The sequence below is a fragment of the Crinia signifera genome, chromosome 1 (assembly GCF_055691185.1).
Source record: "Crinia signifera chromosome 1, ASM5569118v1, whole genome shotgun sequence".
In the NCBI taxonomy this organism is placed as follows: domain Eukaryota; kingdom Metazoa; phylum Chordata; class Amphibia; order Anura; family Myobatrachidae; genus Crinia; species Crinia signifera.
In genome coordinates this window covers 374,679,626-374,694,781 of record NC_139217.1, presented here as the reverse complement: position 1 = coordinate 374,694,781, position 15,156 = coordinate 374,679,626, and the positions used below count along the sequence as shown (strand labels likewise).

The 15,156-nt window shown below is 45.9% G+C and overlaps 1 protein-coding gene across 2 annotated transcripts in view; it reads left to right on the top strand.

The window, feature by feature from the left end:
• Positions 1–7,208: 7,208 nt before the first annotated feature.
• The window catches only part of P2RX4 (purinergic receptor P2X 4), a 36,793-nt gene continuing 28,845 nt past the window's right edge, over positions 7,209–15,156 (top strand). Inside the window, exons 1-2 of one of the 2 annotated variants that reach the window (XM_083151373.1) lie at positions 7,209–7,431; positions 13,373–13,520. In XM_083151373.1, coding sequence (XP_083007499.1) covers positions 7,289–7,431; positions 13,373–13,520 — 291 coding nt within the window. In that variant the 5' untranslated portion in view covers positions 7,209–7,288. The remainder of the gene's footprint in view (positions 7,432–13,372; positions 13,521–15,156) is intronic. The other variant, XM_083151372.1, reaches the window with a different exon arrangement.

The following is a 15,156-nucleotide window of genomic DNA, read 5'->3' as shown; positions in this document are numbered from 1 at the left end:
ATACCTGGGTATTTGGGTATCCCGGGACACCAATAAGTTTATAACTTTAAACATACTCCCACAAATAGAATATATAAAGTCAAAGATCGAGCCGTGGGGTCGACTGCCACTGACAGTTACAGGCAGGGTTAATTTAGTAAAAATGGTGGTGCAGCCAAGAATATTCTATGTCCTACAGCATTCGCCTTTATACCTCCCTCGCCGTATATTTCGAAAGATTGAGGGATTAATCTCCTCCCTAATTTGGGCCAATAGGAGACCTAGAATAAAATTGAAAACATTGATGCGAACAAAGGACGAGGGAGGCTTGGCGTTAACGAATTTCTGGCTGTACTACCTGATAGGACAACTGGTACATCTTAAACTGTTAATTCAAGAGGACTCTGGGGAAGGTAGCTATATAGAAATTATTAAGATCTTATCCTCAGGCCATACCCCTATTCAGTGCTTTCTCAGTGGTAATGTGAAACGTAGATGGCCCCCAATCATCCGACAGTTGATATATGTATGGAAACAAGTAGAAGAGTTATTAGAAACCAAGGGAATAGATCCTGAGACCCCACTTTTTAATGCTAGAGCTTTGTCAGAGTTAAAGAAACTTCAAGGGGCTAGGATATGGAGAGAACAGGGTGTACAAACGTTAGGGCAGCTGTATGAGAATTCACAGTTCAAATCATTCCAATCTTTAAAACTTGAGTTCTCCCTCCCAAATAATTTTTTTTTTAGCTATATCCAAATACGCCATGCCTGTGATGTACAATTTAGGAACACCACTCTAATACCCCTTTCACATCGCACTTTTAAAACGGTATATTGCCGTTTTTTTCCCTTTTTAAAACGTTTAAGGGTGCACTGTGAATGCACCACAGGCAATTTACCGTTTTAAGTTAACTGGCATTTCGAACCGTGTAAAAAGCAGAGTCCTACACGGTTCCTTGCCGTTTTTTGTGCAATGTGAATGTGTGCAGTTTGTCTGAAACGGTATTTCAGGCAAACAACACAAGCACAAGCACTGATAGCCCCCCCCCCCCCCCCGACAACATATATCCCAGCACTTGCCCCCCCCCCCCCCCGTTAAAAGACGTCCCCGGGAGCTGGCAGGGGGTCCCAGCACTTGCCCCCCCCCCCCCCCCCCCCCCGTTAAAAGACGTCCCCGGGAGCTGGCAGGGGGTCCCAGCACTTGCCCCCCCCCCGTTAAAAGACGTCCCCGGGAGCTGGCAGGGGGTCCCAGCACTTGCCCCCCCCCCCGTTAAAAGACGTCCCCGGGAGCTGGCAGGGGGTCCCAGCACTTGCCCCCCCCCCGTTAAAAGACGTCCCCGGGAGCTGGCAGGGGGTCCCAGCACTTGCCCCCCCCCCCCGTTAAAAGACGTCCCCGGGAGCTGGCAGGGGGTCCCAGCACTTGCCCCCCCCCCGTTAAAAGACGTCCCCGGGAGCTGGCAGGGGGTCCGTGCGGCGCGGAGGTACCTGTTAAGGGAGAGCCTGGAGGTCCCTGCGCCTGCGCTGAGTATGATGCTGCCGGGGTCCCTGCAGTGAAGTGGAAATAACGCGCTATCTCCGCTGGAGATAGCGCGTTATTTCCACTTCACTGCAGGGACCCCGGCAGCATCATACTCAGCGCCGCAGGCGCAGGGACCTCCAGGCTCTCCCTTAACAGGTACCTCCGCGCCGCACGGACGAGCACCGGGGATGGCGCTGATCAGTGCATTACACTCTGCATTGAAACGTGTTCAGAATGAAACGTTTCAACTGCAATGTGTAATGACACTGAACCTGCTTTTAAAACGTTTAATCTGGCCACTATTAAGGCTCTGACCCGTTTTAATTACCGGTTTAAAATACCGGTTTTTAAAACGGGTCTGCGATGTGAAAGTGGTATTAGGCTGGAAACGTCCTTAACTAAAAAATTGTTAAAGAGATGCCCGAACAGACATCAGGTTGCTTATCTATATAGGGCTTTTAATCACGAAATCCAGAAAGATGAGCTACTGGACCTGAAATATAAGTGGGAACAAGATATAGGTCCTATATCTATGGAAGGGTGGCGTCAAGCTTTGAGCAATATTCGGTTAGCAACCTGCCAAGTACGGTTACAGCAAATTCAACTATATATTGTACACAGAACATATTTGACCACTGAATTATTGTGTAGGATCGGAGGCAGGGCTGACCCCAAGTGTCCTAAATGTTTGATAAACATAGGCTCATATTGGCATTTGATGTGGACATGTCCCAAGGTGGCGTCCTTCTGGGAAGCAGTGTTTAAAGAATTGATAGGTAGGGGTGTACCCAGAGAGTACTGTATACCATGTTACCATATTTGACACAGTCCCAATTGATAACTTTCTGAAGCAATTCATAATTGTAGCTTGCTTGCTGGCTAAATCCTGTATAGCTAGGAAGTGGCTTGCTAAAGAAAGTCCTAACCTAGAGACTTGGAAGGCGCTGATGAACGAGACTATGGCGCATGAAAAATTTGTTTATTTAGCAAGAGGGTCAGAATCTACTTTTCATAGGATTTGGAAATATTGGAAGGTATGAGTCCCTCCCTGCGGATTAATTAGTTTACGGACAGAATCTATGGTTGTCCCTTTGCTCTTTCTTCCTTATGTGATGTTTGGGAAGGATAACAGGATGGACATGAATCGGCTCTGTATTAGAGGGGTGGGTATGGGGGGGAGGGTGGGAAGGGGGGTTTCTGCTGGTTTGAAGGTTTTCCTATTTTTTTTTCCTTTTCTATTTTTTTCTCTTATTATTATCCTTACTTTTTTAAGTTAGTTAGTAAGGATAAGGATTAGGTCATCTGCATTGATTCAATGAAGCCTTGTAACCAGGCTTAATCACTGCACACCCAGTGTAGTGAATCTCTAATTGTTAAATATTGAAACACTGGATAGTCATAATGGTGCTAAGTCCCTATAAAAGGGTTATTTCCTAAATTTGTAAATCCTCGGGCGAGTTCCCCCAGTCATCTCTATAAACACTTTACTAATAAGTCACAAGAAAAGTTAATTACTTTATAAGCACTCCTAAACACCCTATCTAACTTAATTTTAAATCCGAATAGTAGCTTAGAATATCCCTAACCACATAGCAATGAACACTGAATAAGAGGTAAAAAGCACATTGAACTGTAAATTAAATAAACAGTCAAAACACTGATAGAGCAACGTAATACAAGCTACTCTATGTAAATAAGAGAAAAGTAGAGCTGGTTGTGGTAGTATGAAAGGGCTGAACTCGCCGGATGATAAAATAACCAAGTGTAAATATATTCTCTCTAACTGAGCCCCTAAGCTGCCTCCTCAATTGTGGAGAGCTGGAATTGGTAGAGAAATGTTAAGTTCATATGTATAATGCAGGCTAATCATGTGTTTTAAGATATTTGTACCCCCTTCTCTGGGTATTTTTATTTCAAAATAAAAATAAAGTGGAAATTAAAAAAAAAAAAAAGGGGAAGGAGTGTTGCAGGCACATCAGGGAGAAGGGGGGTAGACTAGTATCACCAGCAGGTGGGAGGGGTCCGCAGGCACAAGACAGAGCAGGTGGAAGGCTGTCACTTGCAGTGGCAGGACGGTGGGGGAAGGGGGCATATAGGCTGTCACAAGCAGGGGCGAGGGAGGGTTGCAGGCTGACACTTGGTTACCTGTTTGTGGTCAATGCTCTGTGTGTGCAGCCAGCGGCCATCCGGGCCCATGCTGCACTACTTGGTAAAAGGTGCTGGGGAGGTGCACTGACTCACCTTCCCTTCAGCACCATCTACTCAACATCCCTCCTCACACAGCAGAAGAAGCTGCACTGCAAGGAGCTGCCGGCCACTGCTGCCGCTGGTCTCACAATCTCAGCGAGCACCCGGCAGTTGTGAAAGGCAGCTGCAGCACCCTCTAGTGTGGTGCACTATGCAGACTGCCTTTCCTTCTCAGATGCATCCTGGCCTCCATCCCTCCCTCCCACTAAAATTACTGCGGCGGCGGCACAGTGATAATAAAAAAAAAAAAAAGGAAAGAGGGTACAGGGGATTGCCTGCTGGGCCCCCGGACCACCCCAATCCAAAGGGCCCCATAGCAGTTGCACCCCCTGCACCCTCCATTGTTATACCACTGTTTTGGGGGCTGTTCTTTGTCTCACCTGGGGCCGGCAGTGTCCTGCAGTGGAGCAGCGATAAATACACGGTGTGCATATGCACACAACACCTATTCAGGGAGGCTGGGGGCATGGCCAGCAGCTCTCAGAGCGCTGGCCATGCCCTCTGGCCTCGCAGGAGTACCACGGTATTTGGGCACGTGCCTTGCACAGATGTCCCTTCTCCTCTGCCTCCAGTGTTGGGAGGTATGTATGTGGCATATTGGACATTGTAGTGTGGCATATTGGGCCTTATTCTAGTTCACTCTTAGAGGCAAATTCCTTCTTAGCTGGACAAAACCATGTGCACTGCAGATGGGGCAGATGTAACAGGTGCAGATAGAATTAGATTTGGGTGAGTTATTTTGTTTCTGTGCAGGGAAAATACTGACTGCTTTATTTTTATACTGCAATGTAGATCTCACTTTGTAGAAAAACCCCACCCAAATCTAATTCTCTCTGCACATGTCACATCTGCCCCACCTGCAGTGCACATGGTTTTGTCCAGCTAAGAAGGAATTTGCCTCTAAGAGTGAACTAGAATAAGGCCCATTGTGTCTGGGGCATTGCGGTGTGTGGCATAATGTGTCAAGGGCATTACAGTATGTGGCATAATGTGTAAAGGGCATTTTTGGGTTATTATGCAGAAAAAAAGGTTGTAGACCACTGCTATAGACTATATGTACTGATAAATATTAATACTGTATTCCATGCAGTATGCAGTGTATAAAAAGATCAATTTTCAAGGCTGTTACTGCTCCCCCAGACTCCCGTACATACTCTAATGTGCTGCAAAGTGGGAGATTTTGGATTACATTTGGAAACTCTCCCTTTAAAAATCCCATGTTTGACAGTGTGTATATATGTAATTGGTGATTATCTGTGTTGGTTACTAGAGCGACTCACTTTCCCAGCCCCTCCCTACCCCCTAGTGTCTTTTCCCCCACCATCTAGCAACTCAGTATTCTCTCTCCACTGCCTAGAGTCTCTTTATCCCCTCTCCACTGCGGGTGCCGGATGGTTGACAGACAGTCGGAATACTGACAGTCATTAGCCAGACGTTGGGAACCCGACTGTTAAAACCCCAACACTCGGGGTCCCGACTGCCACGGCTATTCTCCCTCATGGGGGTCCACAACCCCCATAGAGGGAGAACTTAATAGTTGACGAGCGTAGCGCTTCATTGCGCTCCCCTCGCTGTCTGAGTCTGGGCAGTCGGGATCCCAACATCGGGCTAATGCCTGTCGGGATCCCGACTGTCTGTGCCGTATACCACACCCCTCCACCGCCTAGTGTCTCACTGTCCCCTCCCTATTGCCCTGGGTCACTCTATCCCCTCCCTACTGCCCTGCATCTCACTGTCACCTCCCTACCATCTTTCATCTATCTCCTCCCTATTGCCTAGCATCTCTCTGTCCCCTCCAGCAGATGAAAACTTGTACTGCACCATGTTATGGTGGTAAAGGGTTGAGCCTGCAGTGTGGAGTATGTTTTTTATTCTTAATTGGAGGCCAAAGTGGTTTTTTTTCATGGGGGAGGGGCTGTTCAAGATTTTGCTATGGGGCCCACAAAGCTCTAGTTACGCTCCTGCTTATCACGTGGGACTCTTCTGGGCTTCCTCCAGACTTCGGTACACACTTTTAACTGGCTAGGGCTGCCATCTGCATAGCAGGGCAGACAGCAGCGTTGACAGGTTGTGCCATGTCTTCCAGCCCCTAATGGTACACTGTGGTTCAGCCCCTAATGGTACACTGTGGTTCAGCATGCTGTAATCGGGGCCTGGTCCGACAACCCAGGTAACCCGTAGACATTGCCTGGATCCTTCTCCTGTCCAACACTGGTCGCTACCTGGGTTATATTCCCAGGTAACTGGCCGTGTTTTTTTGTTTTGTTACCCAGTAGTTAAAGCGAGGGAGAATAGGGTGGAACTCAGTTCCACCACCTGCAATGGTAGGAACTTGTTCCATCTCCACCACAGCCCTGTACAGTACATGGGAAGTGTGCTGCTAGAGTGACAGAGGCAGAGTTGTTTCTAAGGGGCATTATGTGTATAAGCGGCACAACTACTGTGGGCATTATGTGTAAGGAACACTACTACTACTGTGGGAACTGTGTATAATGTACTACTCTGTATGGTAATGTGAATAAGGGGCACTACTGTGGGTTTAGTGTGAATAAGGGGCACTACTATTATGTGGTGTAATATGATTCAGGAGCACAACATGTGGTGTAATGTAAATAAGAATTTGCTACTGTGTGGCATAATTTGAAATGGGGGACCTATTGTGTGACCGGGGCCTAATTAAGGACTCCTGCCAACCTAGGATAATACAGAAGTGCCCCCCCAACCCCATGCATTAATTAGATTTTTTTTGCCTATGTGCTCATTGCCAGGGGTTACGTGCTTGTTTCCAGTTGTTACGTGCTTGTTGCCAGGAGCTTTGTGCCCTTTGTCAGGTGGTTACATGATCATTTGCATTTGCTTGTTGCCAGGGGTTACGTGCTCATTGCCAGGGGTTTATTACTCATTGCCTGGGGTTTGTTGCTTGTTGCCATTGGTTACATGCTTGTTGGCCTTGGGTTATGTATGCTTGTTGCCTGGCATTACATGCTCGTTGTCTGGGGGTTTCTTGCTTGTTGTCAGGGGTAACATAATTGTTGCCAGGGGGGGTTACATGATCATTGCAAGGGGGTTACATGCTTGTTGCCATGGGGTTACTGCTCAGAGTGCACTAGAGCCCAAATAATCTGCACATCCAGGTAGCGCTGGGCATGTTGCTTTACCTGACAGATGCTAGAGGTCTAGTAGGACTTCTAGCATCTGTTGCCTACATTTTTGGGAGGGCGATTTAGCATCTTCAAATGCTGTCTGCATGGAATGTATTCTCGTTTATTGAGCACTTAATCCAGAAGGTAATAGATAGTATCTGATTGGTTGCCCATAAAAACATCCCATATGAACTAGAATTCAGAAAATGTTTCCCTTCCAAACTTCCAAAGATTACAGTATGTAGGAACTGAGCAGTAGGTGGCGATGAGCGTTCTATCCCCCTCCCATCGTTGTGTAGTAAAACTCTCGGCGGGTACAGCAGCAGTCACATGACCTGCGGGAGATCAGAAGTTCTTCTTGTTGCTGCTGCTGGCAATTCCTCTTCCCAAAGCAGCAGTCATGTCTGCGGGCGGCGGCTGCTGCGGGGAGGTGTACAGCTGTATCTTTGACTACAGCACCCCGCGTATAGCTCTCATTAAAAGCAGGAAGGTTGGACTGTTGAACCGAGTCGTCCAGCTGCTAATCCTCGCCTATGTCATTGGGTATGCTACACTATACTATGTCTCGGTGTACAGTACTCTATTATATGTATCTCTTTTCGTCTGACACTGTCACTATGTGCTATATTTTCCAATGGAAGCCAGTGATGACTGTATGATAAAGTTGTGGGAGTTTGTATAGAGTCCTGATCTGTTCTGACATATGTCTCCCCACCCCCATGTGCCTGCCGGGTTACTTGGACATACTGAAGGGGTTTTCCCTGTGTTTGCAGCTGGTCTGATCGAGTACATGGAGCTTTATTATAGTGGTTCCCAAATTGGGTGTTGGAAGGCACATTCAGGGGTTGTTGGTCCAGAATTAAACAAAATGATTGGTACTTGTGTATTGGCTGATATTTTGATGCGATCCGATGCGATTTTTTTTTTTTTACCTGTTTATTACCCCACTATCCACTACACATGATTTTATATAGTGTGGCTAGTGCAGTAATCCGCATCCCCTCGCGGGGCTCGCTACGCTTGCCACACTATATAAAATCAACTCCATGCGTAGTAAATAGTGGGGTGATGAACAGGTAAAAAATTGCATCGATATATATCGGCCAATATCGCATCCGATATATCGGGCGCCGTGAAAATACGCACGTACCAAATGATTTTTCTTATCAATGTCATGGGCAAAACCAGTGCTGGTGGCTGTGGCTGCTAATCGGGAACTAGGTAAGAACCAGAACTGGACCTGACCATAGAACGCCGGACTGGCTCCTTTCATCAAACTGCCATTCAGGAGCTTGTAGTGTTCCGTTTGGAGGGGTGTCCCATCTGGGGGTGCCTTTCACAGCTGTCATCTGGGAGATGGGCACTGTACCGGTTTTTACTACATCCCGTACCATACAGGGAGGCTGTAATCTCTCCCTCCTGTCTCTCTGGTGACAGGTGTCATGGCATCCATACCAATGGAGACCCCATGGACAGACACCTAGATCCATTCCCTGATCATCAATACAATATGTGGATAAAGAAGGGCAACCTTGTCCACCACCAAATACCAGCAAAGAACAATTTACTTCATAATTGCTGCTGAACGTTTGGCCTAGTAGTGCAAATTATGTGCTCTCTATTTCCCATGAACTCCTGCACAGATGATGTAGTGCATACACACTGTGCAGTCTTGCTAAATATTGACTGCGACATTCAGTAACATACACAGCCCCTCTCCACCGCACATCTTCGGCTACCGCATAGATAATTATCGCATATGCCCTAACCTATGCAATAATTATTGCAAAGGATAGCTCTTGCGTTAAGATCTGCCCTTTGCAATGCGCAGTGGCTCCCCCTCCCTCCCTTACCCGGCCGGCTGATGATGATCTTGCAGCTGCTGCGGGCTCTGCTGACTGCCTGCTCCTCCCTGCATTTTGAAGGGGATGTAGGGTCTAGGGAGGAGGAGGTCACAGGTCAGGGCAGCACAGTAGTGTGCTGCCCAGACTCATTTGAGAAGAGGAGGGGAGGGGGGAGCAGCGGGGGTTGTGATAAGAAGCCCATAGGCTTGTATGGGGTATTGCCAGCTTATGCTGGCGATACCTCTCCCCCCCCCCCCGCAAACAGGGCATTTTTCGCATAGAGCATCCCGCCCATAATCGGAGGCCGCATCCAAGAATATGCTGTCATCGATGAAATCCTCCGATTGAGCTGCATGAAATTGATAATAGCCACCCATGGTAGCATGCATACCTAACGATTTATAATGCGCAAACATTGAACGATTTTAAAGATGCCCATACATAGTGCGAAGGTGCTGTGCGATGTGGGCATCCCATCGCACAGCACATAAAGGGTGAGATTTAATGGGATGAGAGATTCAGAAAGTGAGAGATTTGGTGAGAAATCTCCAGTTTTTTTTAAAGCGGCAATCATTTACACTGCAACATCAAACTGGTTTAGCAATTTAAATGATTGCCACTTTAAAAAACCCTGGAGATTTCTTACCAAATCTCTCACTTTCTGAATCTCTCATCCTATTAAATCTCACCTAAAGTCTCTGCAGCCCGTGCTTTTTGAACTAGGTCCCGATTGCATCTTATGCGATCTAGTTCAAAACCCACGCGAATATTGTACCGTGTATCATTATCAGCAAATTCATTTAAAATGTAATCTCGTAGCAATAATGATTCGAAGCACTGTGGTCAGGGATTTGATTACCACCATGGCCTGAACAGTGTGGACTTTTGATAATTTCCCTATGGTTGCGTTGGTTTCCTTTTGGTACATCCCATAAATATACTGTTAGATGAATTGGCTAAAATAAAAAAATGAAGCATGTATGTGTACTTACATGTGGTAGGCAACATAGGGAGCAGCGTCCAATGTGAATGGCCGAATATGTGCGCTATATAAATAACTGGTAAAAATCGTAATCTTGGACACTGCATTTCACAAAAGTTTGGGAACCACTGACCTATGCCCCCCCTGTAAATCTGGGATATATAGGGGCAATGCACAGTGTATACAAAAAGCCAGGTCTGGGGATCGGGAATAAAATTTTAATCCCGACCATTTTTGATCGGGCATATGTAATTTCACTAATATCTGATCACTGGTGGATAAGGTTGGCGGTGCTGGCTGAACAGGGCTATGCAGATGTAGATGTCCGGTGACCTTTCCACAATGGTTTGTGTGTGAGTAATCTGATTTTCACTACACTTCTTTTCTTTCTGAGAACTATTTTTTCAAAATATTATACTGCAAACCTTATTAATGGGAAGTTCTATGGCTTTTATTTAGGGGAAGTGGTTTTCTCATTTCTGTGTATTTCACTGTTAATATTTAACTTCTGTATTTATATAATGCAAACACAGGTGTGTAACTGTAGTGGGTGCTGATGCTATGAGTACTAGGGGGCCCCGAAAGACCTACCGCTTCACTGGCACACACTTATCTGCAGGTCTGACCTCTGGCGGGCAGGAGACTTAAAAAAAAAAAATACAAAAGAATATGCAGCTGCTGATTGGCTACGAGAGCTCTCTCAGCCAACCAGCAGCCATCCATTCATTTGTTAAGGTGTTTTTGAATTCTCCTGGCTCCTGCTGCAGCTACCCGGGATATTTACATGCAATAAATTGCGTGCAAAAATTGGCACAGAATCATGATTGTAAGCAGGACTTTCTGATGTACTGTATGGCCACCTTTTTTTAGAGATTCATCTTCCACATGTAAGCAGTGAGATACTTGGCACTGCCACCTCATTCTCACTGTTGTGCACGCCCAGTGCTAATCTGTAAAGGGCACATGTGACACATGCCTTATCAGGATACTGGTAAGTTTACAACAAATGTTTCACTGGTCTCATTGCTTTAGGAACATTATATAATAAGAATACTCTTATTTTAGTAACTGCACTTCACAGCTTGGTTATTACAAGCAGTTATGTGTGTCTATTATGGTATTTTAGAAGCTGCTTGAAATAGCTCAGCCCAGGTCAGGACCTGAAAGACAATACATCTTAAGCTGTGTACACACGGGGGCGATTTCCGCACATATCGCTGGCAATGTGGTCGCTGAGGGACCATGTTGCCAGTGATTTGTTTGTGCTGTCGCCGATAAATTGCCAGGTGCGCGCTCCCGTGTGCAGCCCCTGCTGTAGCAGGAGCTTGCTCCCCTGCCTCTTCCCCCGGCAGAGTCTCCTGTTCATCAGCGACCAGAGATGGTGATGAGCAATATATCTCTCCTGTGTGTACACAGCTTTATACAACCTATTAGCATCTCTCTGTTGATGATGCCCTCCTAGGGAACACAAAAATTTAATGGGACTATACATGGGGAGAGGAGTGTTCAGAGCGATACTAGATCGCTCAGCACACAGCGATGCACAGTGATGTGCCACCGTGAGAACACTGGCCCTGACACCGGCGATGACCGATTTTATAGAGCATGCTGGATATTAATCGCCGGGACCATAGCGACGTGCGTGACTGCGCATCGCTACCGCTATGCCCCTACACACACACACACACACACACACACACACACACACACACACACACACACACAGACATTTACAACGCTTTCTAGGCCACATCACACTGGCATAATTTCTGTGGTAACAGTGGTAGCATGTGCTACATACCTGGAAACTAAGTGACCATTAAAGTTGTGTTTTAGAAGTTACCGAAGATGTGGGCAATTGGTCAAACTATTCTGTTCCTAGTTTTTACCAAAAACATAACACTATGTTAGTAGTATGGCTTTCTGGTCATGAATTGGCTGCCAGAGAAGAGAGTGCAGAAAAAGACCCAGCTTTCTCCGCACACTGAGGATCCGGGTATGAAACATTAGGTCGACATGGGTGTAAGTCAACATGTCATTAGGTTGACACAAGCATTACATAGACATGGCCAAGGTCGACACACTATTTTATTATCCCACCACACCCTAGTGGATGGTAGGGCATGTAATACTGCCTGTTGGCACATGTCAGCTCAAAAATCTGTGAAAAACCCCATGTCGATTTTGCCCATGTTAACCTAATGCTTGTGTCGACCTAGAACCATATTGACCTTACTCTGTCGACCTAATCCTGTTCCTCCTCCTGAACTCAGATGTGCCCTCTTGGTGATTGCACACACGCAATCTCTCCAGCCTTCAGTAAAATTTTGTCTGATTATTGGTGTTCTTTATAACCAATTTATCAATATACTGTAGGACGGGATTCAGGCATGATTCCTCATCCTCATTATTATTATTAACCATTTAAAATATAGCGCTCATATTCCGCAGCACTTTACAAAGAATATCTGAACATTCACATCAGTCCCTGCCCCAGTGGAGCTTGCAATCTATATTCCCTACCACGTGTACACACACAGACATTCTAGGGTTAATTTTGTTGGGCGCCTATTAGCTTACCAGTATATTTCTAGGTTGTGAGAGGAAATCTGAGTACCCAGTGGAAAACCACACAAGTACGGGGAGAATATACAAACTCCACATAGAGCCATGGTGGGAATCAAACCCATGACCTCAGTGCTGTGAGGCAGTAATGCTAACCATTACACCATCCGTACTGCTCAAAGTGGCAGATGACTACGAGTGGTTAGCAGCTGCCCTGTGTAAATTTGCGAGTGAATAGCAAAATATCGCTATCTGCTATCCTGTTGCACATTAGACGCAATTCCAAAACAATACAATGATTTTCCCACTCTGTGCAAATGTGAGTAAGTTTGACCCTTCCACAACTGTTACAGAGATGCTCTAACATCTGCACCCCCTTACTGCCGCACATCGCCGGCTACCGCTAACCTAATTATTGCTTATGCAATAATTAGGGGGGGGGGGGGGCTGACTCTCCTCCTCCCTGCACCCGGAAGAGGATCATTGTGCAGGGAGGAGGAGGTCACAGGTCCGGACAGCACACAGCTCTATGCTGCCCGGACACATGTAAGGGGGGGTTGGTGGCGGGGGGTCGCATTAGAAGCCCATAAGCTTCTATGGGGCATTGCCAGATTTTTCTGGTGATGCCCTCCGTCGCGGTAACCCGGCGGGGGATGCTTAGAGCATCCCAAAATGCGGTGAAAACCCTGATAACGGGGTTTTTACCGCATTTTTAGTTTAGAGAATCTCCTCCACAGACTGATAGAGGCTGGTGCTGACTTTGTACACCATCTCATAAAATGCCTGGGCAAACATGCATTTTATTCAGATACTCCCTAAAACCATCAAGTTACCACCCCAAATGTCTGCTTCCTGTCACCAAATTGTGAGGGGATTTTGATTGGATCCATTTTCAATTTCTGTCAATATTTTGGTTCGCACCTGCTCTCTACGGTCTGTATGCATGTGCTGTCCTTTTGTTATCGCTCAGTCTGCAAATTCATCTCTGAATAACCGCCATAAAGCTCCTAGTGTTCTTGATCACATTACCTGTTGCAGCCTGCATAGCACAGTATTTGCATTCTAATTTACATTTTTCATTGCATCTTAACAGGTGGGTTTTTGTCTGGGAGAAAGGCTACCAGGAATTTGACACTGTGATCAGCTCTGTAACCTCTAAAGTAAAGGGAGTTGCTGTGACAAACACGTCAGACCTAGGTTTTAGGGTCTGGGATGCTGCTGACTACATTGTACCACCTCAGGTTTGTTCTTCCTGTTCATGAAATGTTAAAATATAAACATTGTGTTCCCCCCCTCCCCCTCTGTGTTAGTAACTGGAGTGTCCAAAAGATGAGTCTGCTTATCACTGTTGGTGGCTTTTAGAATTAGTAGTGTCCAGCACATACACATACAGTGGTTCCCAAAATGTCTTAACCTTTTGAGTGAGAGATCCTCAAAATATCCACTAAAAAGGCCAGCGTCGCTCACAGTGACTGTTCTGTTCTTTTATTTAGGGGGGAGGGAGGAAAGGGGGAGAAGTCCTTAAAGAAAAAAGTCCTAAAGAATATAGGACAAACTCCATTTTGAATAGGAAGGTGGTTCCTGTAGTTATAAGGCAAAGTGCTAGGTATTTGTCAGCTTTGTAGTTGCGTTATGGAGCATAACAGACCTATTTTCCTTGTGACAGTCCTCCTATAATTTCATTATGATAAAAATGAGGGGGGTGGTTTGAATAATGAGTTTTCAACCGCTGGACATGTTTAGGATGTAAAGGACTATGATATGATAACATGGAAGAAAAGAATCAGAACCACAATAGCGGTGATTGTCATTTAGGACAATGTCTTCAAATGTGAGTGCCCTGCAATGTGAGAGCAGGTTTTAGTTACTATACAATTGCGTAAGTAATTCATAATATTATAAACTGGGAAAGGAGACTAACTTATATACACAATGGTTATGGCTCAGGATGCTTTAAATCAGGCATATCCAACGTTGACCCTCCAGATGTTGTGAAACTACACATCCCAGCATGCTTTGCCACAATTTTGCTATTAGAGAATGCTAAAACTATTGCAAAGCATGCTGGGATGTGTAGTTTCACAACATCTGGAGGGCCAACGTTGGACATGCCTGCTTTAAATTCTATAAATAGGGGCAACCTAAAGGGCAACCTAAATGCGCCTGATAGTCACCATTATGAGGGGAATTCAGTTAGCTATGGTAAATGAACCCCGCTAATTGATCCCATGGGTTATTTCCTTTAATAACAAATCCTCTAGAAGTCCTGTTTCTGTGCATGTGATTTATCGCATTTAAAAAGTGGCACATCAATGCCAAATTGTAAGTGAGCCATAGCAGGGAACTGCGGTGGGATCTCAAACGAAATTAGGTCAGACTTGTCCTCATGTATGGGGCCTTTAGTCTCTCTCTCTCTCTCTCTCTCTGTTTTTGCCTTCAGCCTTCTGGTCTCGAACTGCTCTCACTTTATACGTTATCTGTGGTGTGAGTGTATCTTCTACCATGACAGGCAGCAACCAAAGCTTACCAAAAACCTATTGTTCTAAATGCAATAGAAAATGAACTTGGGCAAACCCTGATGGGACTACGTTATGTGATGGTGGTTCTATAGCTTAGAAAACTGTGAATTTCTCTCCTACTTCTGGTTGGTGTTATGGCGGATTTATTCTCAGAATTAGCGGAGTCCAATAGGACAATGTCTGCCTGGGCGACGGGACTGGCCAGGTCTGTGGAGGTTCTAGCGAGGCTCTCTTTGCTCCTTCTAATAGATCACACAAATGTCCATTGCCGACAATGCTTGACTTTCCCAGGAGGAGGTGGAGGAGTGGGAACTGGGGTAGGTTTTGGAAGAGGAGGATTCTGCACCTCCGGATGCAA